Genomic DNA, 23,049 nt, shown 5'->3' with positions numbered 1-23,049 from the left:
ATTCAATTTTAAATTAGTTTTCATTATTTGGATGAAAGAGGTTGGTTGAAACAGCGATAAATCCTCTAGTGATGAGCAAAGCGAGTACTGAGTTACAACAATACAATAAAACTCTTACATTTATTCTTCAAACTCCAATCTGAAATGTTATTAATATCATTTTGCTGATATGGGCAATTTCGGACTGTTTAGACTGATTTGAAGAGTTTAAAATCATCGGAAAAAAAAGACAATCTTTATATTTCAGAACTGACGGTAATTCATTAATGAAAATTATGAACAGTAGTGGACCTAGATTCGATCCTTGTGGTACACCTGATCTAGCTGGAAATGTATCTGAAATTTTTCAGTTATGTTAAACAATGAAAAACCGATTTTGAAGATAATTCTCCGATAGTTCTAATTTTTTTTTCATATTTACTCAATTATTATGAAATTTGTTTTCAGACTTCTTATACTTTATTTGGTTTCCCTATAAAGATAAGCTGAAGAAGTTTTACTTCAGTCGTGTGGTTCAAAGCAGACTGGCTTTTTTTAATTAAAAATATTTGCGGCCACATTTTGACTAGCACCCTGTCGTAAACGTATTCTTCTATTCACAAATGTATGTAAAAATCTGAGTTTGGTTAACTACGCTATGGACGTAGTGATTCTGCAGCTGGGTCCTAAACTAAAACAATTTCGCTCCGATAGGTTTGTTTGGGGTTAAAATGGATACCAATATGTCTTGGCACAATCATGCCGATGCAATTGGAAAGGCTTCTTCTCAAAAGCTTTAATACTGTTCCGAACTAAAAAACTGTGCACAACTCAACAACTTTTGATGCTTCATAGACCTTCTTTCTGAAGTATGGAGCTCCGCTCCCAAACATACCCCGAAGCTGCTGGATTCCATCCCGAGAAGAACCATCCGCCTGATTGGAGACGCGAACATCACTTGCAACCTTGATAGCCTGGAACATCAGGGAAAGGATGGGGATCTGCCTCTCTTCCATAGATACTTTCACGGGAATTGTTCAAGTGACTTAGCACATTTGATTCCACCAAGGGCGGTACATATCAGAAATACGCCACGGACTGTGGCTGCTCATCGTTTTGAGGTTCAACTCAGTACACCTTGAACTACTCTGATTAAGAACTCTTTCATTTGGAATAAACTTTCTGAGAACGTTTTTTCAAATGGATTTAATCTCCAGCGATTCAAAAATCGCTACCTTCGCACAGCCACGGCTTTTAGAGCATCTCAAGGATTTTCCTGTAGTGCTTGTATTTTGTCCATGAAAAAAATTAATAAAAAGATCTAGCCGTCTGCCATAAAACTGAGATAAGTCAGTATTTTCTGGTAAAATATGAAATCGAAATTATTTATCAAAAAAAAGAAAGTGAAAAAGCTTACACTGGTATTAATTACTATAAAACAAAATAAATGATAATCAACACTGAAATGGGAACAATTTGAAAAATAAATGGAAATGCCTTATTTCTGTAACATTTATTGACGAAAATATATCAACAGAACAGTATCTAATTCCACTGTTTTCCTTAACTGTTATTCACACTATATCAGACAGATACACACTCCAGAGAAAATAAGAATACAAACTCTTAAAATAAAAACTGTTTAACAAGTATAATAAAGTGAGCCCATGATTCTAGAAATACTGTAACATGATTACCCCTAGGATCTAATGACTTGTACAATGAAATCAACCCATAGGAGTTAGCTGCCCCTGATTAAGTAATTTCTCCACTGCAGCGTTGATATCTCCGAAAGTAGAGATAAGAGCTTGCAAATTGATCTCTCTGTTGAGGAATCCCATAGCAGCCAGTTGCTCCAGCTGTGCCTGGTACCTCTGCTCAGGTGGCAAAGTATTATCTGTGTTTGCTGCCATACTACCCACCATCCTAGACATGAATTCTGAAAACGCGTCTCTAGGCAAACCTGAAGAAGGGTTTCGTGTCCCATCGGCTGGCTCAGTTGGAGCAGTACTGGTACTATTTGGCACTTCCTGGGGAGCTGGAGGCGGAGCAAATGTATGTATGAGACTAGGCGCAGACTGCCTCAAAGTCTCCATGCCTTGCTGAATCTGCATTATGGCGTCTAAAGCTTGGGGATTCGTCATGAGATTCTGCACTTCAGGATTCTGCATTTGTTGCATAAATTGAGGCATCATGTTCCTCATTTGAGCTTGAAGAACGGGATTATTGGTGATCAATGGGTTCTGAGCAAGCAGCGCGTTTGCTATATTAGGATCAGCCGTCATAGCCTCTAGGACCGATTGAGTGTACGGGGCTTGGAGCATGTTTTGAACTAAGGTAGGATTTTCTGACAACTGCTGCAGCAAACTCGCTAGTGGGGGAGGATTTAGTACTCCGCGAGCAGGAGTAGTTTGTGCACTAGCTTGGAATTGAGCAGCCATTGAGGACAGCATCGGTTCTTGAAGATTCTGGAACATATTCGGGATTGGATTGGTGGCGGGAAGAGGGGAACTAGGATCCAATCCCAATGACCTTTCGTGACTTCTCAACAGCTCCTGGAGCATTGAGGGATTGCGCGCTAACTCGGCTGTTTGACGAAGGAGCTCCGGATTGTTCAAAGTTTGGCTAATCTCTGGATACCTGTAACGTGAATAGAATATTTCTGATTAGAGGATGACCAGCCAGGATGACAAGTATAAGTACAATCCCTACATTTTAGGTTAGTTCCAGTACGTTATAGGACAGCACATCTTATTAGACGTTTTTACATTTTAACGAAGAGCTATACAGTAGAATAGTTCGATTCATTTATGTTTCGGTAGTGGGAAAAACACACTGAACTTTTTTTCTATATAAGTTTCACTCCACAGAAGTATAACTTAATCAAATAAAATCTGGATTACAGAAAATGACAAAACAAAATAGCATATCAACTTATTGGGTAATAGATTAAACCCAATCGTTTGCAGTCGTTCACAAAAATTTACTTCATATTTCAGAAGTTCAGAATTTTGGTGAGTAAAATAACATTATCCCATGTTATTGCAAAAATGTTTCGAGGAAATTTGTGCAGCGTTTTTGAACCAAAGTTAAATAAAAATTAAAAGTAATTGAAGTGGAACGAATTCATCATAATGAAATTATAATACTTATAATAATAAGTTCTATTGAACAAAAAAATGCGTATTCCTGGTTCATACGACATTTTCATTTTACCAAAAAATTGTTTTGTTACTTGTGAAATATACATTAAATATTCTAAGAATGAGATATTTGTATTTTTGATACTTTTTTGGTCCTTTTTAGAGTACTTATCTGAGAGTTTATAAGTTTTGACAACAATTAACATTTTTTGGCTTTCAGTTTACAGAAATCAATAAAATATTTTATAAAAATGAATATAATTTATCGAATATTTATATATTTTGGTCAATTCTATGTTTTACCAGCGATTCATCTAGGTTTGTACGGGTGCAATTTAGAGCTGGAATTTTATCGCCGATATGTTTCAATTCCACAGTTTTTAATACTCATTGAAAGTTAAAAAAAGCTTCGGCTTGAATAATTTGAAAAGATGTACATAATCAATCTTCATTAGGAACATATCCAAACATACAGATATAATCATCTTTTGATTTTTCTCGTGTTTGATTGACTAATATGTACCAAAAGCGGTTAGCTTTTCATAGGTGAAAACATTCTCAAAATCAAATAGTAGTTTCCGAGTTTCGTTAATTACAAACAAATATATAAGAAATCGAATCACTTCTTTTTATATCAGTTTCAATGTCTAAACGGTCACAAACAAAACTGCCACCACGAGTGTTTTTCATGATGGGCTAATTTTAATGGTTTCTCAAGTCTTTTATCTGGGACATATTCTGCAAAAAACAAGTTTCAATTCGAAAATCTATTTTTTCACATCTCACATGATAAATGAGTAAGCATTACGTTCCATTTTGGATTGAGTATTTTTCGGGTTCACACATCGATGACACATCGATGATTCTAAACATATATTAATGAATATCACTGCAATTTTACTAAACTGAGCTTTTATTAATGTCGTGTGTGTGAATTTGGACAAACTATAGCCTTCAGGTAAACTAATTTATGTTTTCAACTATGCACCTGTGAATAAATTTTTTATTCCCTTTCAAATATCATTTTTACGGATATATTAAACTGCAACTATAACTGCATTCAGAGATTTGATTGACCTCTGAAATTTTTCTCAATTAGAATGACTGAAATATCCTTTAAGATATATTGAACTTCAACCATTAATTAAAATAGTATGAATATCATTCGATTCTGTACATTATTTTGAACCCCTCAAGTTGTCATCCTGAATAATTTCAATTTTTTCTTAATAACCAGATAAGCCACTCAATTTTTCAGGCAATATAGGAAAGTTTTGTCTAATTTCCACTGAACATAAGCAGAAAATAGGCAAAAGCTATTTTGTCCATCCAATATGTAGTGTTAATTTCCACAAAAAGAATAGGTCATTAATAGAACACATTTTCAAGGAGATAAAAGCGACAAATAAAATAGAACGGTTGTTTAACAATTAGGAAAATATTTTTTGAAAACTGTAGGTACATACGAGGGTGATCTGAAAGGTGTCCGACCTACCAAAGATACAAGACATTTTTTCAGATTTTATTTTTTCAACATAGCCTCGTTTTAACTCTATACACTTCTCCCAGCGATGCTCCCATCTCTGTGACCAGTCCAAATAGAACTCGGCATTGTTCACGAAGGTCTTTGCCCCTTCATTTGACAAAATCTGTCCTTCGAGCGAAATTTTTAGATAAGAGAACAAAAAGAAGTCGCTTGGGACTAGATCTGGTGACTAAGGCGGATGGTCAAGCAGTTCAAACAGTAATTCGTGGATTTTCGCTATGGCAACCGCTCAGGCGTGAGACGGTGTGTTAATCAACAAGTTTTGCTTTCAACTTGTCAAGTAATGATGCGTAGTATTCTTATGTAACCGGTTTTCCTTTTTGAAGATATTCGATTGAAATAATACCACGACTACCCCAAAATCATAGAAAGATTCATTTCTCTTTTCTTCAAAAAACTGTTGTCATCACTTGTCCAGCAGAAAAAAACAGTTTCTGTTTTTTTGGTGTCGCTTCCCTATTTTGAAGTCCACTGTTTGGACTATTTTTGTTTTGGGCGTATAATGCTATATCCCAGTTTCATCTACAGTAATTATTCGTCGACAAAACTCTGATTTGTTGCGCCTTAACTGCGCCAACAGAGCGTTGTTCATTCGAACAAGTTTTTGGTCTAACGTGAGTAAACGCGACACCAAACGCATGGACAGCTTTCTCATGCCTAAAGGTTGATTTATTACATGACAAACTAGTTTTGTGACATGTTCATTACCTCTGCTATCTCTTTGACTTCTGCTGTTGTCTAGTACCATTTGGTGAACTTTGGCGATATTCTCGTCGGTTGCAGTTTCTGAACGTTCCGAACGTTCATAGTCTCCCAACCTCTTACATCCACGTTTAAATTCAGCTGCCCAAAATTAACTGTGGTAAATAATGGTGCAGAGTCCCCATACACAGAATTCAACTCATCTTTTTTGAGTAACTTTGTTGAGTAACTATCAATAGATGAACAACGAAATTCACTAGTTTTTATTTACAAGTGCTGCTATCTTTATGTTGAGTTCGGGAACTTTTCAGACCACCCAAACTGTTAGACGGATTGGCTGTCCTTGTTCATCTTTCACTGCTTGAACCACTGTGCATGCTGTTTTTGGCGTCTACTTTGACTTGGGATGTGAGGGTTGAGCAAACCGGCCATCGGATGCCTTCTTCCACGTAGCCCAGCTGGATACGGGAATTACAAAATCACTTGTGATTATGTTATTCCCTAACTGAATGGCATCCCAACGATAACTTAATCCTAAGGTGTGTGTAAACTTGGAAAAAAATTCTGGCGCTGAGTCTACAGAGGAGACTCCCTGTAAACTTAGATCAGGAGCGAGTCTGCAGAGAAGATGGATGTTGAGTTTACGACTACCAATGATCTCCCTGTAAATTTAATTCAGGAGCGAGTCTATAGAGGAGATGGATGTCGAGTTTACGACTCCAACTGACCTCCCCGTAAATTTAGATCGGCCCTGTTGGGGACCGAATCAGGTTTTCAGAGTTCGGCAGAGCCGTACTCTCACCATCTGACCTGAAAGACCACTCACCATACAAACTAATCGGCTTCGTTAAGAAGCTGGATTTATTTGGTCGAGTGTGAATAGGTGTGAGCCACAATAAACCCTTGCGGGTTGCGGGGTTTCCATAAGAAATGGCTTAGAACTCCAATATTTATATTACTGTTAGTTATGGATTGGCATCAAGTATAGGCCAATTCCATCGTACACCCTCGTATTGTCTTCATTGCTTCTTCTACACCTTATAAAAAAAATTAATTGAAAAAACAGCTATTTTTTTAATTTTATTCTCCTGCAAGATTTCTAAGAATATCCTAGAAACTTTGTGACATGCGATTATAATTATTCTTAGGTGTTCAATCTGCGTACCTATACAATGTCAATATTTGAGATGAATTATCACTGTCAGCTCGTCAAAATTAGTATGGAAGCACAATAGTACATAAGTAACTTCAACTCCTTTGAAAATATGCCAGTAGAAATCATTCTAAATACCTACAACAGACATCAGTCGGGATTGCATTTATACTTCGTCTACCCGTTCACTTAAAATAAAAAAAAAAAACATTTCTGGCCCAATTTCACTGTAACGAAGTGTTCACACAAACGTTTGGTACTGAAATACAATAAACCTGACAACCAAGTCTACACACGTACTCGCAGTTGTCGCTCGAAACTTCAAAGAGAAACAGAAACGGCATTCGTGGCTATTATGGCGCTCTTCCCTTTTTCTAAGCCTTTGCTGTCGAGTTTGTCAAAGCGATATTACATTTTAATGAAACAGGGAGAAAAAAAATAAAAATGTGAAATGCACTTCACCAGATTCTATGAATCGACATCAAAAGTTGCCTCACAAAAAAACACCTGGAAGTTGCATACATATACTCGTTACATGAAAGGTTTACAATTACGGGAATAAAGAGGAAATATTAATTGAAGCACGCTTACGTTGATACTTGAACTCTATATAAACATATTTCGGTGTGTACATATGCAAAATACGAAAACCGATACACATACAGTGTGACCCACTAGAAAGCGGGACACCTTCCTAAAATTTGCATCTTTTCTCCGATTTTAAAGAACTTTATTTTGAAATGTAGAGCTCAAAAAACTATACTTTGGGACCAGATATCTTTTTTTTTCTGCAAAAACCAAGGTCTCCTTTCAAAAAAGGAGATAAAATCACTCAATATATTGCAGAGGGTATTGATTGTCAGTCTCCGACTGATGTCATCTACACCGATTTTTCTAAAGCGTTCGACAGATTTGATCATAGTATCCTGCTCAACAAGCTTTCAACATTTGGGTTATCCTATGAATTACCTACCCTCTTCAAATCGTATTTTTAAAACCGTGAGCAGTAAGTCCAACTCAATGGCCTCAAGCCTATTGAATATAAAGCCATATCTGGTGTACCACAAGGATCAAATCTAGGACCCCTAATACAGTTCAATATGTCCATTAATGATATCGGAGCTGAGATTGATGTCAATTTCCTTTTATACGCAGATGACTTGAAACTCTATCACAATATAACATGTTCTAATGATTGTGAACGTCTCGCCCTGAATTGAAATCGCGTTGCTACATGGTGTCGGAGAAGAATCTATCTCTCAACATATCCAAATGTAATGTAATTAATGTCTTACTCACTGAAAACGAACTTGAATTTACACAACTACGTCATAAACAATCAAGTTCTGGAGCGTCCTGATACACTCAATAATCTAGGTATTAGTTTTGATTCATCCCTGTCTTTCAATAAACATATTAACACTACTCGTACAGCTACTTATCGCATGTATGGATTCTTAGTTAGAAATACAAAAGACTTCGAAAAAGCTCCAACATTGAAATCACTTTATTTCATTTTTGTTCGATCTAAGCTAGAATATGGATCTGTCGTGTGGAGTTCCTACTATCAGGTTTATATAAATCAACTAGAAGCCCTACAGATACGTTTCCTAAAATATATGTCTTTTAAACTTGAAGGCACGTTTCCTACTGTAGGAATACCCTATTATGAATTGTTTGTAACTCACAATCTTTGTAGTCTCGAGGTAAGGCGTAAATATTATTCATTTCTTTTTTATTCAAGATCATAAACAATATCGGCACCAGCTCTCAACTGTTACTTTTATCTCAACACTCCGCGTACAAATATAATGAAAAAATCTCCAATTTATACAAAGTGCGATACCTCTGATTCTGTTAGTCATGTCCTAGATATATTCAACTGCCAGATTATACAAATCAAAAGACATATTTCAGGTAACCGACAGTTCTGTTTTTATTTTTATATAGATTCACAAATTATATTACGTAAGTACATATTTGTAAATGCCACTGTTACTCCCTATTCTTTAATTGGGTTCATCCTGTAGAATAGTGTATGAAATAAATAAATAAATAAATACAATCACCATTGGACTTGACACTCTCTCAAATAGTGATATACCAACTTTCATAAAAAATTACTCAATAATAATAATTCTGAGGTCCAATCAAATATATTTTAATTATGAATTATTATAAGTATATAAAAGTAAGAAAAGTAAAATAAACGTCGAGTAATCGTTGGTAACTATGTGACAAATTAAATAAACGAATGAACATATTCATTCTGATCATTTAATCATTGGATAAATTAAACAACTGGAAAACAATACTCAAAAAATTATTGTAGACAGAAACAAGAATGAACGTTCATCAAATTTTGTTTTTTCAACCAATCCGCTATTCATTGCAATGCACTTGTCATACCTTCTTCTAATATTCAATGTAACTTATCTCAGTTGTTCTGCGGTCTAAACTTGTAATCTTTTTGCTTGCTTCATCTCCCGGTTCCAGAGTGCGTAAAATTTTTGGCCTGGATGGTTCAATTTTATTTTTTATAAGGCATTTCCTGATATTTTCTCTAGGGATATTTAAGTTGAAAATAGCCGTTCGCAAGACTGAATGAGGATTATTACGAAAATATTGCAATACTCGCAAACCATTTCTGTTCTCACGATATGGATTGTTGGTAAATTTTCGTTATGTGGACACCCGGCGATTTTGAAAAAATTTTTGACTGTACTTACGTATTTTGATGCGTAGATTACGAATCCGAAAGAAAAAAGCGGCGCTCTCCCTTATTTAAAAAGTTACAGCCTTTCAAAGTTCAGAAAAGGGCAACTTTTCAGCCTTCTTTTTCACTAAATAAACTATTTAAAAACACAAGCATTTATTCACTAGGTCACCTTTTACACCTTATTCCTCCTTCTTTAACACTTTTCACTTCAATAATCAACATTTTTCTTATAAAAATGTTAAAGAATGTACGAAGCTGCTTTTTGGTTACATATCACTATATTTTACGTTTTTAAGGTTGATGATATGGTTGGTACGACTGATGCAGTCCATATTAATGAAGTAATTCAAATGTTTTTTACCTTCATTCTTTAGATCGTAAATTGGTTTTTGGTGGTGTATTACGAATTTGAAATAGTAGGCGACTGCAAATACCAACCGCTTTTTTCTGAAATGTCACTAGTAACTAACCTAAAAATAGAATAATGTCACCAGGAGAAGCATTCGTTTTTAAATTAAGTTTTTTATAAGAAAAATGTTGATTATTGTAGTGAAAAGTGTTAAAGAAGGAGGAATAAGGTGTAAAGGTGACCTAGTGAATAAATGCTTGTGTTTTTAAATAGTTTATTTAGTGAAAAAGGCTGAAAAGTTGCCCTTTTCTGAACTTTGAAGGGCCGTAACTTTTTGAATAAGGGAGAGCGCCGCTTTTTTCTTTCGGATTCGTAATCTACGCATCAAAATACGTAAGTACAGTCAAAAAATTTTTCAAAATCGCCGGGTGTCCACATAACGAAAATTTACCCTAATCGGGCATAATCTGACGTTACTTTTCAATATAGTTTTTGACAGCAGCAATAATAATCAACAATAGTCCTTTGTTTCCAGTGCCAAGTGAAAAGAGCGCGATTTTGCATATCCGCACGGTGTTTCGCGACCAACAAAAACCATTTAAGAGGTGGTGCAGTTAACATTCTATCATGATACAATGTGAATGTTGATTCGACTACAAAATTATCAATATTGAATATGTTTTGATGAAATTTGTTATTATACCACCATTTGAAAGGGTACCCAGTCCAATGGTGATTTTAAATTTTTCTTGGTTTTTGTAGCTCTACAATTCAAAATGAAGTACTTCAAAATCAGAAAAGATGCAAATATAATAATAATAGTAAAACAATTTCATTCAAATTATACAGTTTTAAAATATAGAAAAGTTCTGAATATGATGGAAAAACTAAATTAACCTTTCGGAGTAAACTTGTATGTGTTGATGAAGAATTTTGTTTCACAAAGGTTAGATATGTTAAAACCGTTTTCGCAACTAACAAAAAATTGAGGCTAGGTTCAATGTTTTAACAAAGAGACAATCCTGGAATATATAAGAAAAATGATATTTATTCGTCCTGAAAAAATAATTGATTTCTGAAGAAAATTCCTTGTATTTTTTAATTGCTTATAATTGTTTTTTATTGTTCCATTAAATAATCAGTCAAGGAATTACTTTTTGATTAAAAGACAAGTGCCCTTTAACAAAAGGAGAATGTATTCAACTATTTATTGAGAAGAAAAAAACAAATCTTATTTGTATTTGATTTTTCAGAAAGTTAACGAAAGAAACTAATGTAAAAATGATCATTTGATGATTCAAATATCAAAAATCAAAATATGGCAAATTTCAACAAGTCTGAATAAGTTGTTGAATGGGCAACTTTCTAGCAATTTGTACCACTCTCGGTGTTCCTATTTTTTCCATACTGACTCTCCTTATACCGGCCACTTTGTATTTTTCCATTTTCGCAATTCTCCTAGTGGCAGTATCACTCTTATTCTTGGTAATTCCCGTAACAGTAAAATTGTGCCAGAATATCACCAATAACCAAAATGCATCAAATCTCACTTACCTTTCGGTCAGCTCCTGCATCTGAGGATTCCTCATCACAAGCGTTCTCATCACTTCTGGATTATTCATGAGTTGTTGTACGAGCGGATTATCCAGCAGATTTCGTAACATATTCGGATTCGAAAGCAGCTCGTTCTGCATCTGATTCTGAATCTCCATGAAGTCGGCCGAACCCATCCCCAACTGGGCGATTCCGGCGAGTCCCCCCAAGCTGCCCAATTGGAATGGGGTGGCACCGATGTCGGCGGGTCGTCTATTGGGATCGGTTTCGAGCGTCCTGGGAGCTGCCCTTATAACGAGATGAATCGTCAGGCCGTCTTTGATGTTATGCTGCGTCATGTTATCGTCGTCGTTCATTATTTTTCCAGCAAAAATCAGACACAGCTGATCAGGCTCTGCGTTGAACTTGGGGCCGATCAGAGCTTTGAAGTCCTTCACCAAGGAATCCTCTTCGATTTCGAAAGTCTCTCGTTCCTGGGCAGTTTTCACGTGCACAGTAATTTTTTTTGCAGGGGGCTTCTCCGGTACTACCTCAGCCGGTTTTTCAGGTTCTTGTTCTGCTGCTACCGGAGGAGCTTGGCCCTGCTCTTGAGCAGGAGCTTGGCCCTGCTCTTGAGCAGGAGCTTTCATTTCTTGATCGTTCATTGCGACTGGAGCATTATCTGAGGCAGGAGGAGCAGGAGAAACTTCAGAAGTAGGATCAGAGGTGGGAGGCTCAGGATGAGACTGTTCCGGTGGTGGTACTGAAGGCGTTTCTAATGACATTTCAGGAATGGTATCACCACTACTAACGGGTACTTCGTCGGCCATTTTGACACGAAACGCTGACGTATTTTGGCTACAGTAAAATCGGCAATGTCACTGTCATCCAATGTCCCTGAAAAGGACGGAAACATGAATTAGATTCTGACAGTTATGGTCTTTTTCAATGATATGTTCGAGGTAAGTTTCATGAAAAAAATTAATGCAATTATTGTTATCTCTAGTGTATTGCAGTATATACAAAACAAACATAAAAATCTCATAATTGACAAAGTATCGATGATCTTTATAATGGGTAGAAAATATCAAAATTAGAAATTTCTCCTCTTAAATTTGAAGTTAAGTTGCACTGTTTACATTTCTATCGAACATATCACTGAAAAGGACCATAATTATAAGCAGGCAAAGACTAGACAATGTCTTTTGCCGAATTTACCGTAGCACAACACAATCAGTTTGAAGGAACTACAATTATAAGCTGATAAAGATTATACAATGTCACTTGCCGAATTTACAGTTTAAAGTTCAGAAAATTGTAGTATAATCTGAAATCGTAATGAATATGAAATTTATCTAGATCAAAATTGAACTGATTTGAGTAAAGTGTATCAGTTTCCCAGTTAACTTACTGTTATAAATATTTGGAGTTAATGTAGCAACCTTCAACACTCTGTATAGTCGAAGTAATCTTCATTGTGAACACTTAAAGCTATCGGCGCCCTCAAAGGCCAAAAAACCAGTACAAAGGGATAAAGCCGCTACCAGCTAGTCCACGTGGACTGAACAGTGATAAAATTAAAATGAAGAAAATAGAATATAAACTTTCTATGTTTTTACCACTTTTATTTGTAACCGTATACATTAAAGTTTAATGTATAAGAACATTTTCAAAGTTATACATTAAAGTTTAATGTATAAGTTTGAAAATGTTCTCATACATTGAAGTTTAATGTATAGGTTTGAAAATATCCTTATAGGACGAAACTGCAGTAACGTTAGCTACAAATGAAAGTGGTAAAAAACATAGAAAGTTTCAATTCTTTTTTCTTCATTATGACTGATCGCGATTTGAGTGTTGAAATTCGATATTGGTAGTTATAATTATTAAAAATTTTTGTTATCTATTTAAAATGTGGCGTCCTTGGACAAGTACTAATAGCAATATCGAGTGTGATAACAACGCAGACTTTTTCCTGTGTAGTGATTCCAATAGCGCTGGTGAACAATGCGAAGAAGAGATACCAGTGAATAAGATTCAGATGCATTTGAATATTGAAACACACAGATTATGTTTCAGTGTATATAAGAATCTACATCTCAAGTTTGGTTTTTTGAAACTACGTGGAAAAAACTTGAGAACTGCAATGTTGACTATCATAAGAATTTGGAAGCTAATATTTTTGAGGTATAGTTTGAAAACACATTGATCCCAAATTTGGATGCGAATAGTGTCATTCGCGACAGCTCATCAAAGTACCGAATAAAAATTCGAGGAAAGATGAAATACAAAGTTTTTTAATGGATAACAATTTGTATTTCGAAGATAACTATACCAAAAACCAACTACTTAAGTTTAACACACAAAAACATTTGAAAACGTGTATGCCCTTGAGAGTATTGCTGAAAAGTATGGACACACAATACTGAGACTTCCCCCCTATTTTTGTGTTTTCAATCCCATCGAGTTGATTTGGGGAAAATTAAAACAAAGCATCAGGCGTAAAAATAGTTTTCCAAAATTTGATAAGAAGGTAATAGAGAAGAAGACTGACAGAAAAGAGCCACCGGTAGACAGCTGTTTCAGCCTATTGGGCATCGTCAGTACCGGGCAGGCGGTCCACGATTGAAGACAAAATGAGAAAGTGGTTGATAAAAATAGCTGCGTAAACGCAAGCGAAACATAAGTGGAACCATCTATTGGTGTGACCCAAGTCAACTTGCCAAGTTTTTATGTCAGTGTTGGTGGTTTGACCAATCAACTGACAACTGCGGTAGCAGAAATTTGGGAAGCTAACCTGAAATGGATTCGGTTTCCGATGGATTATTCGATATACTAATATAACATACATAGTTGTCAGTTTGATAAAAATCAATTTGGAAATTATGGGAGAAACCAATTTATACGTTTCAAAAATTCTTCTAAATGAAATTTTGAACGATTGTGACAATGGTTGGTTATGGCATTAATCAATATTTTTCTCGGGTCTGACATTCGAATTAGACCTAGATGTCGCCCCTTTCAGTATTCACGAATGTTTAAAACAGGAAATGGGTTAAAACCAAGAAGCCACCTATTTAACTTTTGACGAATCAAGCATTCTGTCTTTCTGCGAAAACAAAGGAAAAGGGAGGAAATCCGGTTTCATCAGGGCTGTCTTAAGCGGGTATACACACAAACAGTGTTTGTGGGTAGAATGCAGAGTACTAATGAGGGCAAATTTCAGACGAATATATGCTAGTAAATAAGAGGGAATATTCCCAGCTGGAAGTATTAATAATTGAGTGCCGCACACAAGAACTGCAGTCAAAATTATAAATAACTAGCGGCAGCTTTAAAGCTCAGACTCGTTATGTACGCGAGGCTGAATTTATAAAATGACGCAATATTGGCAAAATAGATTGTATCAAAAACGAGACACGTTGAATTTCATTTTCAAAACGGCATGCACCAATTTTCTTTTAAAAAATTGCTGCAAAAAGAGCTCAATTTTTTGAGCTCACACCTCTGAAGGCGCCGGTTTGAATTATACATGGGAGATCAAATAGCAATTTGTTAACGACTTTTCAAAAGTCCGAAAATGAATTTCCATAGGATTTGATCAACTTTTCAGTATTATAAGGACGTACTACAAAAAGTTTCGATGATGAAAGTTTCTCAAATCGAATAACAAACATACAAAGGGACAAAGTCGGATATTTCAAGATGTTCTAGAACTTCAGATAAAATATTTGTTTGTTGACTCTTTCATTTACACTTATTTTGTACAGTACAAAAAACGGTAACTGAAACATTTTTAAGAATAACCTTCTCAATTCAACTGTTTTATAAATGCGAGATGGATTTTTTCAACTTTCACGAGTCTTCTACTGTTAGTTACGAGAATACGAGATTTCAATGTTATATCTTGCCCAGAAAATACCCACACTGGACTGTATCAGGGAAAAAAAATAAATGCTCCTCCAGAAATTTGTTTGTGGTGTTGTGAAATTAATCGAGTTTTTTCATTTCATTGTGAAACGGATTCGGATTTTCAGTGTATGGATGTTGGTGTCGTACATCAACACGAATTCGATGATTTGCCAAATCAAATTCTTTCAGAGTAATATACCTTAAACAAAGCTGAAGCGAAGGTTAAGCTGAAATTCCTTTCCTTCTATGAGGGATTTGGGCCATTCGGATTCGGATATGCGGTTGGTTAGTACCTACCTCGTCTACAGGCAGAGGGGTCGATGACAGATATGGTGCTGGTCGTTCGCTTCAGTTTTGTTCGAGGTTTTATACTCAACAAGAATTTGATTTTTGATTATGAGATGACATCGACTTCGTGTTGATGTTGGACACTACCTTGCACTGACGAGAGGCCAAATAGCCCGAAACCGGTCTGCGAATGTACCCGTTTCGATATGTGATAATCGATTCTAACAGTTGTATCGCCAAAAGTATATGCAGGAATTACTTCTGTTAAGAATCCTGCAGTGACACCTGTCGAATATATGTCGAATATATGCAATACCCTTCGTGGTATTAGTCAGGGGAATAGTTTTATGGCAGGTGTCAGTCCATGAACCTACTATGTAGATAAGGCAAGAGTGGCCTGAACGAATTGTTCCTTTAGATGATTTAAATTTATAGTGAACAATGAATGTACGAAAATCTCTACCAAAACCAAAAATTTGTTTCAATAGCCTCTACTAAGGGAAACATTTATTTTGATCCGATTAATTGTAATAAATTGATGGATGTAGCCGTTACTACGTGGTAGGAAATCATAATGAAAAGAGAAATGAAGATTTCTATGTTTTTTACCAAATAAAAGTGGTAAAAAACCTAGAACTTTTCATTTTTCTCTTCATTAATTGTAATATTATCTTCCGGATATGCATTAGTCCTGAATTGTTCGAAATTACGAAGTTTCATTAAAAGTTTAGTCCAAATCGCTAGAACGAAAGTCTTGAACAATTATATAAATGTAGGTCATTGTTAAGTATACAGAAAAGTATGATATTTCGGGTTTGTTTGCAACTGAATTATTGGTCAAAAAATAAACTGGATAATGGGAAAGAAACCCATTTTCCCGATTACATATCAACTTCCTTACCTTAATAAAAATTAGTTGAAATGAAAAAACTAGATACATTTTGCAACAACAAAGACTACTTTCTGGAGGTGCAGTTTTTCATGTATCAGGTCAATGAGGGTAATTTCTGGGTAAGGTATGACATAGAAGTCCTGTATTTATCAAAATTATGAAATTTGAATAGTGTTTCGCTCGAATCGGTAGAGAGAAAGACTAAAAAATGTGAAAAAGTCAAAGTCACAGTAGAGAATTCAAATTTCAAGAAACTGTGTAGAATTTGTTTGTTTTTTGTGAATTTATGGAAATTTCCAAAAAATTTCAAATTTGGTATCAACTTCTGAACAGTAAAGGCGATGACAACTTTCCGTTACGAAGACGCCATCGTGGGATAAACAGAAGACTAAATCTTCGAAAATCAAAGATAAACGAGGCTCCCCAAGGCGGTCAGTTGCGAAGCCAAGCTGACATCTTCGACATCAACCGCCGAATGAGATTAGTCTTCTGTCTGAACAGTGTAAATAATAATAAATAGAATAAGAAGAAAATTATTTTTCAATTCACTTGGTCAGTAAAAAATAAAACTCCTTTACTACAATGTCAACTAATACCCGAATATAGTGTTCGACTGAAAGTTCGGTAACGGTCGAGTTTAGGCGGCAAACCTGCCGAAACTACGACCGAAACTGCATTCGGGAGTTTTCGCGCTGTGATCGGTCATGTTTATTACATAAATATCAAGTATACACCTATTGTGATATTAGATAACAACTTAAAAAAAAGTAATTTCTTGTTAAATATTTTTGAAAAACTATTAATAATGTTCAAAAAAAAAGAATCTACACCTACTTACTCAAATAAACACCTCACCTATTTTAAGTACTTTTAAGGTGCAAATAATTTTTTTCCTAAATAAGGGGTCGTTATGTTGAAGTTGTAAAGAAGTTTCGGTTTCGGCCGAAACTGAGACCGTTGCCGAAATTCGGTTTCGGTTGGACACTACCTGAATATTTTGGGTAATTCAGTATTAATAATTATAGAGGGCTTACAAATAATAAGTGTTATCACTATATAACCATAGCCAATAAGAGTAATTAGTCATCAAATTCCTTATGATTATTGGAACAATAATAAATATTTTTCGATATTTAAAGTTCTATTTCATTTGAACAAGTCATCATATTCAAATGTCACGGCAAATTATTCTTTTCATGAGAATACGCCGTCAGAGAAACTCAACAATAAAAAAGAAATTGGCATATTTGTAAGTTACACATCTAGAATATATTGGAAAGAACTGACAAGAAAAAATAACTTCATTGAAAGAGCAGATTGAAAGAGCTCAACGTCGCATGCTAGACATGAAGATCATATATATTGATTAAAATAACCACTAAGTAATGTTGGACAAATTGAGGCGTATTTGTAATATTTTATACTTTCTGGAAAGACGATTTGTAGCAAACAAGTTGCTAGGATACCTGCAATACGAAAGCATTTTATCGACACGCAATACCGATATCTCTTCGATTTCAGATTACATTTATCATGAATAACAAATAAATATGGAGGGGAACGAAAGTGAGGTTATATTTTCATACAAAGTTAGGAAATAATAACACCAGCTTTGACTGTTAGTCAATAATCGCCAAGATCCAAATAATGGAGGAATTTACAAATTGACAACTGCAATCATGATAAAACAATTCTTCTGATATAACGCGTAGGTAATGAATACCGGTATCGACGTTTCCCTGGAAAACATTGCTCTACTCGAGATCGTTTTGTTTTCAAATATGCGAAACTTCAAAATAGTGAATATAGTGAAACAAACTTACCTCGTCAGCTTCTACGACCACAAAACAGATACAAAAACACTTATTATTAGTAAAAACTCCAATGGCGTCAACGCTGATTCATGGAGTTGTTGAAATGCTGAGGTAAGGCGAGGCGCGTACGACGAATAGACTCGTTGAAAGGATGGCTAAGCACAATATATAGTGACGCCATCAGCGGTGCACTTGTAAGGAGTTCACTTCATGTGAATGAAACGATTTCTGTAAGTGTGGGATTAATGTTAGGGCTCGCCAGGACTACAAGCCAAGCCTAGTATTATTCAAAGAAAATCAAATCAACGTCTCAATCAACTCATATTTTGTATAAGTATATGGAATTAATATCTGATTTGTTCAAAAATAAGCCTTATGTCGAGTTTTCAATGAATTTAAAATTTTCCTGACCCCGATTCAGGCCTTAACAAAGCTTAATCAGCCACTGATTTCTTCAATGATTCCTGATATCGGTTGAAATTATTATAAATAAAATATATTATGTTTTTGCTACATTATTTGGAATACTAAGGTCGCAATTCAAAAATGTTACTATACATTGAAAGTGTTTGAAGATTATAAAATGAGGAAATAAGTGAACATTCCAATAATGAAAACATATGTTGCACTACCTTTGATTTCCGATCTATTTCGACTTTGTTTCCATACCTATTATGATTTCCCTCTGATTTATCTTTCACTCTTTTGAAATCTTTAACCTCTTCATCAAATTTTCAGATCATCGTTCACTCTCCTCGTTACTGAATATGAAATCATCGTCTCCATTTCAATTATTCTTCTATAAAAAAGTGAAATGTAATGTTTCAATCGGTTCTCTCCTTGAGCATGTTGGTAAAAAGTATATTTAATTATGAGACGGACACTATTTTTCAGTTTTAACGTATCATTATTTTAGAAATAAACAATATTTGGTCAAAACATATTGAGAGTCTATCATGCCAAAACTATGTTAGTCCGACACTCCTAATGGCTTTACGGAATATAAATAATTTTTCATGAAAGGATTTGCCGGTCAGGCAATTTTCAACACAATGGTTCAAGTCACAAGTGATCATTGCCATTATTATGTTCACGAATGTTTTGTATCTAGTGAATCATCACAGCTACAGGAAGCAAATAGGCATATGCATTTTTGAGATAAGTCGAATAATTTTATGAATACAAATTCAACAATCCTTTCGATGTATATCATCAGTATTATTCCGATGACAACTTTATCTCGAAGAAGACATGTCATCGCCATCTAGTAGGCAGTATAAAAAGAAGGAGAAATATTTATTTGTTGTCTCCAGAAATCTTAACCATTTTTCAAAGAAATTATTGAATATCAGCAAAGATATCAGTTTCACCTTTAAACGGGAACAGTTAACGCGCAATTTTGAAAATTTCAATTAAAAAATTGAAAAAGATAAATTGGTAAAAAAAAGATCAGCGTGGAAAAATCAGAAACCATGAGAGATGCAAAGTTACTTAAATTAGGAAAGAGTTGTCCATCTTAGAGCTCATTCAAATAAAGTTTCAAAATTCAGGATTTCATTCCTCAATAATGAAACCTTCATGATTCAAATTTACACTAGAAAGTGAAATAGTAAATAGCTTCAACATCAGCTTATGAATTCGAGAATATGATGTTGTGACCTGATGTATATCGAAGTTCGGCACAAATAATCAAACATGAATAAAAACAAAAATGTACACAATTATAGACTATCAAAAGGAATTTAGTTTTCCTTTTGATGTGTATAATCCTTCTCTTTGCTCATCTAGTAGGTAGTGGAAAACAAAAGCCTTGATCGCGTCTCAAATAAATAAAAGTTTTGTGTTTGGAAGAAAGAGTATCCATTTTGAATTTGAAGACCATTTTAAAACTTCAATTTAAAAATGGAAATAGATGAAATGACGACTGAACAGAATCTCATTCGAGAACAAAGGGAACTGGAGTTACAGTTCGCCACAGGTATAAATAATCTAATATGTTTTCTTTATTCTAATTATGTTTTTTAGTGAAAAAGAAACTTCAGGACATTGAGGACAAAATGAAAAGAGAAATGCAGAAAAAAATGTATTGCCAGGCAAACATTGATGAATTGATGAGAAATACTGAATATTATTCAAACGCAGCAGTGGTAAGGAATTGAGTTTTTAATTAACTATATGGTTTTTAATCTAGATTCATATTTTTTCCAGAAAATAAGAAGAAGGTTGAAAAATACCAGAAGTGTTCTTTCTCAATTCATCATGGCAGCAAATTGCTACGAAAAATTACTTTCAGATTGCTCCGAAATGTACTTCTTTGACGAACCCGAAACTGAGATGGGTATACATTTCCTTTTATACTATACAATATTTTCAAATTGATTTGTAAGAATATCCATTATGAACTACAAATAATTATTTGTACAAATTGAATGATTCAATTACTTTGATTAGAAAAGAATAATCAACATAAAATAAAATTCGTTCTTCTAAGTGTACAAAGAGTTGCAATATTTATATAAATTGGTATATCTCTATCCAGGAAGTGTTACTGATTCAAACTTTTTTCATCATTCAAAAAAATTCTTTCTATAACTCAATATAACAATAGCATATCAGATATCCAGCAAATAACTATGGCGTTAACACTAAAATTAGTTTTTGATGGATAGAATACTGACTGAACGAAAGTGTTTAAAAGAAATCGTAGATATATGTTCTATATGCACCATATTAGTTTGAAGAATAATGGAAAAAAGTAGGCTTACCTATTAGTTACTTCTGTAAAAACTGGCCAAAACTAATAATGGTTGAAGTTAATCAGAAAGTGATATGGATCATTTAATTTTATTATCACTTCTAAATAGTCACTTCTGTGATGCAGTTGTAGCATAGGCCATTGATGCGTTAGTGGCGCTTATGGCTTATGACATATGATAAATAAATGGTTTGTCAAGTTTAAAATACTGCCTACAACTATATAGTTTGTTCGACCAAAACCAAGTTATTGGATTACCACAAAATTACAACAAATCATCTCTTCTTTATTCATGCTGTCATAGAGTGGTACAACTACATATTAAATATACAATGTACTTAGACAAATGCCACACATTTTGTAGCATTACCAACATATTGTAGCAATAACTTCAAAAAACAGAGCACACAGTAATTTCAGAAGTGAACTGAATGATAAAAGGTACTCGACAGAAATTGAAGTGAATTTTTGCTAGAGTATTTGCAAGCAAAGCAAACTCTAATCCCTATCGATAAATTTCCTGTTGGTTTTATAATTCAGGATTGAATTGTCATTTCGTATATGATATATATGTTAACACTACTAATTATATTATCTCCTTCAGAGGATGCAGCAAAATAAAATTAGTACAGTTCTTTCAATATAATTTGCTATAATAACCTCCTGAAAAATGGGGTTGCAAAAAAACTACTTACATAAAATAATTCAAATTGAAACAACCTGAAGTTCATTGAAGGCATATCTTCTCATATTTTATCTATCAAAAACAACAGTTTATTGTATCATTTTCACTATGAAAGGGTTTTACAAAAACCGCAACACGTGTTTCGCATGGAAGCTTTTTTATAACTTTTGTATCATTTTAATTAATACACAAAGCATATGTTTAAACAATAAACATAAATCAGTACCTGCTTCAAAAGGTTTCTGATTTCAAACACTATTGAAAAATGAACATTTTAGAAAACCTCATCAAAGTCAGAGCCTTCACATGACCATTACTAGATGAGTTCATTATTTGCTCAACAGATTTTATAAGTTAGGCCAAAGAGAACAATCATATACAATTTTTGTTTGATTCCAGAAAAAAAAAATTGATTTTTCTGATTTTGAGATTCACACATTCATTCAATCAATGATGAAGGATATCTTGCAAATTTTGTAAGAAACAGCTTCTAATTTCAAAAATATTTTTCTCAATACAAGTTCGCAAAGGTCAGTCTTCAATAAATTCAGAGAAACTTTGATGCCTCTATATGGTAAATGATTTCCAAATGAATTGTATGAAAATTTGCAGGAATTTTCTGCAGAATGAGCTGAAAAAATATTCTAAAAACCAAAACTTTCAAACAATTCATGATTTTCACTCTTTCATGACCTAATTTACACAATGAGTTCATGAAAGATTCATTTGCACAATGAGTTCATAAAAGAGTCAGTTATATAAGTGAAATTCCAAGAAGGTTGGCACAATTGTATGGATGCATTTTTTGGTGTGGTTTCCTATTTTCATCTTTTTTTAAGTTGCGCATATGTTGATTTGCCTACTTTCAGATTTTTTCTAGCATTTTTATTGACATTTGTAATAAAACCATTCTGAATTCCTATCAATCTGTGCTTTTTGAAATAGGTACATCACTGATGTTTGGTTTACACATTTCTTTATTTGATACCCTTCTCAAACGTTTGCTTCACTTCATCTCTAATAAATAAGTTTTCTATTCCTCATTTTTTCTTACTCAAGAAGTGATCAATTTACAATAATCCTATCAAGAGTAGTATAAGACGGAAAATGATCATACCAGATATGCTTTAGAGAAAACTCGTATATGAAATTCAAAACTTTCTCCACCATTCAATACCGATATGATCTAGAAATCGCGATCTTTCTATGAATAATTATTCCAAAATACCACCTGATTGTCATGAAAATTGATATACTTTTAATATTTTCAGAGAGTAAATTCAACACGACAGAATCTCCAACAGATCTTCAGCAGCAAATTGGAGACATTCAGAGACAAATTAGTGAATATTCTGAAGAAATTGATAAGTTATTCAATTCTCTACAAATTTCAAGTACAGATGCACCTCTATCTGAAAATAATAAATAATAGCATATAGCAAAATTGGGTTTATATTTCAAATAATTTCTTTCATATTTATTGATCAGGGTTGATGGAAAATTGTTTTTGTTAATATGTAGTTCTTATTTAAATAAGTATTGTAAATAATAAATAATAATAATAAATTGTTCTTTCTGA

At 34.1% G+C, this 23,049-nt stretch overlaps 2 protein-coding genes across 2 annotated transcripts; one reads left to right on the top strand and one right to left on the bottom strand.

Annotated features, from left to right (window-relative positions):
• Positions 1-1,477: 1,477 nt before the first annotated feature.
• Positions 1,478-18,194, bottom strand: Ubqn (Ubiquilin). The gene is made up of 3 exons (XM_023160047.2): positions 18,040-18,194; positions 11,146-12,021; positions 1,478-2,619 (listed from the first exon to the last, which is right to left on the bottom strand). The coding sequence occupies exons 2-3, from the start codon at positions 11,952-11,954 to the stop codon at positions 1,707-1,709; spliced, it is 1,722 nt and encodes a 573-aa protein (XP_023015815.2). The 5' UTR covers positions 11,955-12,021; positions 18,040-18,194; the 3' UTR covers positions 1,478-1,706.
• Positions 18,195-19,812: 1,618 nt separating this feature from the next.
• LOC111505272 (uncharacterized) lies at positions 19,813-23,049 on the top strand. Its single transcript, XM_023160048.2, has 4 exons — positions 19,813-20,008; positions 20,056-20,177; positions 20,239-20,368; positions 22,742-23,049. Exons 1-4 carry the CDS (start codon positions 19,933-19,935, stop codon positions 22,897-22,899), a joined length of 486 nt encoding a protein of 161 aa, XP_023015816.1. The 5' UTR covers positions 19,813-19,932; the 3' UTR covers positions 22,900-23,049.

The sequence above is a fragment of the Leptinotarsa decemlineata genome, unplaced genomic scaffold (assembly GCF_025532065.1).
Source record: "Leptinotarsa decemlineata unplaced genomic scaffold, Ldec_3_MD MMD2_tig00026282_RagTag_RagTag, whole genome shotgun sequence".
NCBI classification, from domain to species: domain Eukaryota; kingdom Metazoa; phylum Arthropoda; class Insecta; order Coleoptera; family Chrysomelidae; genus Leptinotarsa; species Leptinotarsa decemlineata.
This window is presented reverse-complemented; position numbering and strand designations above follow the sequence as displayed.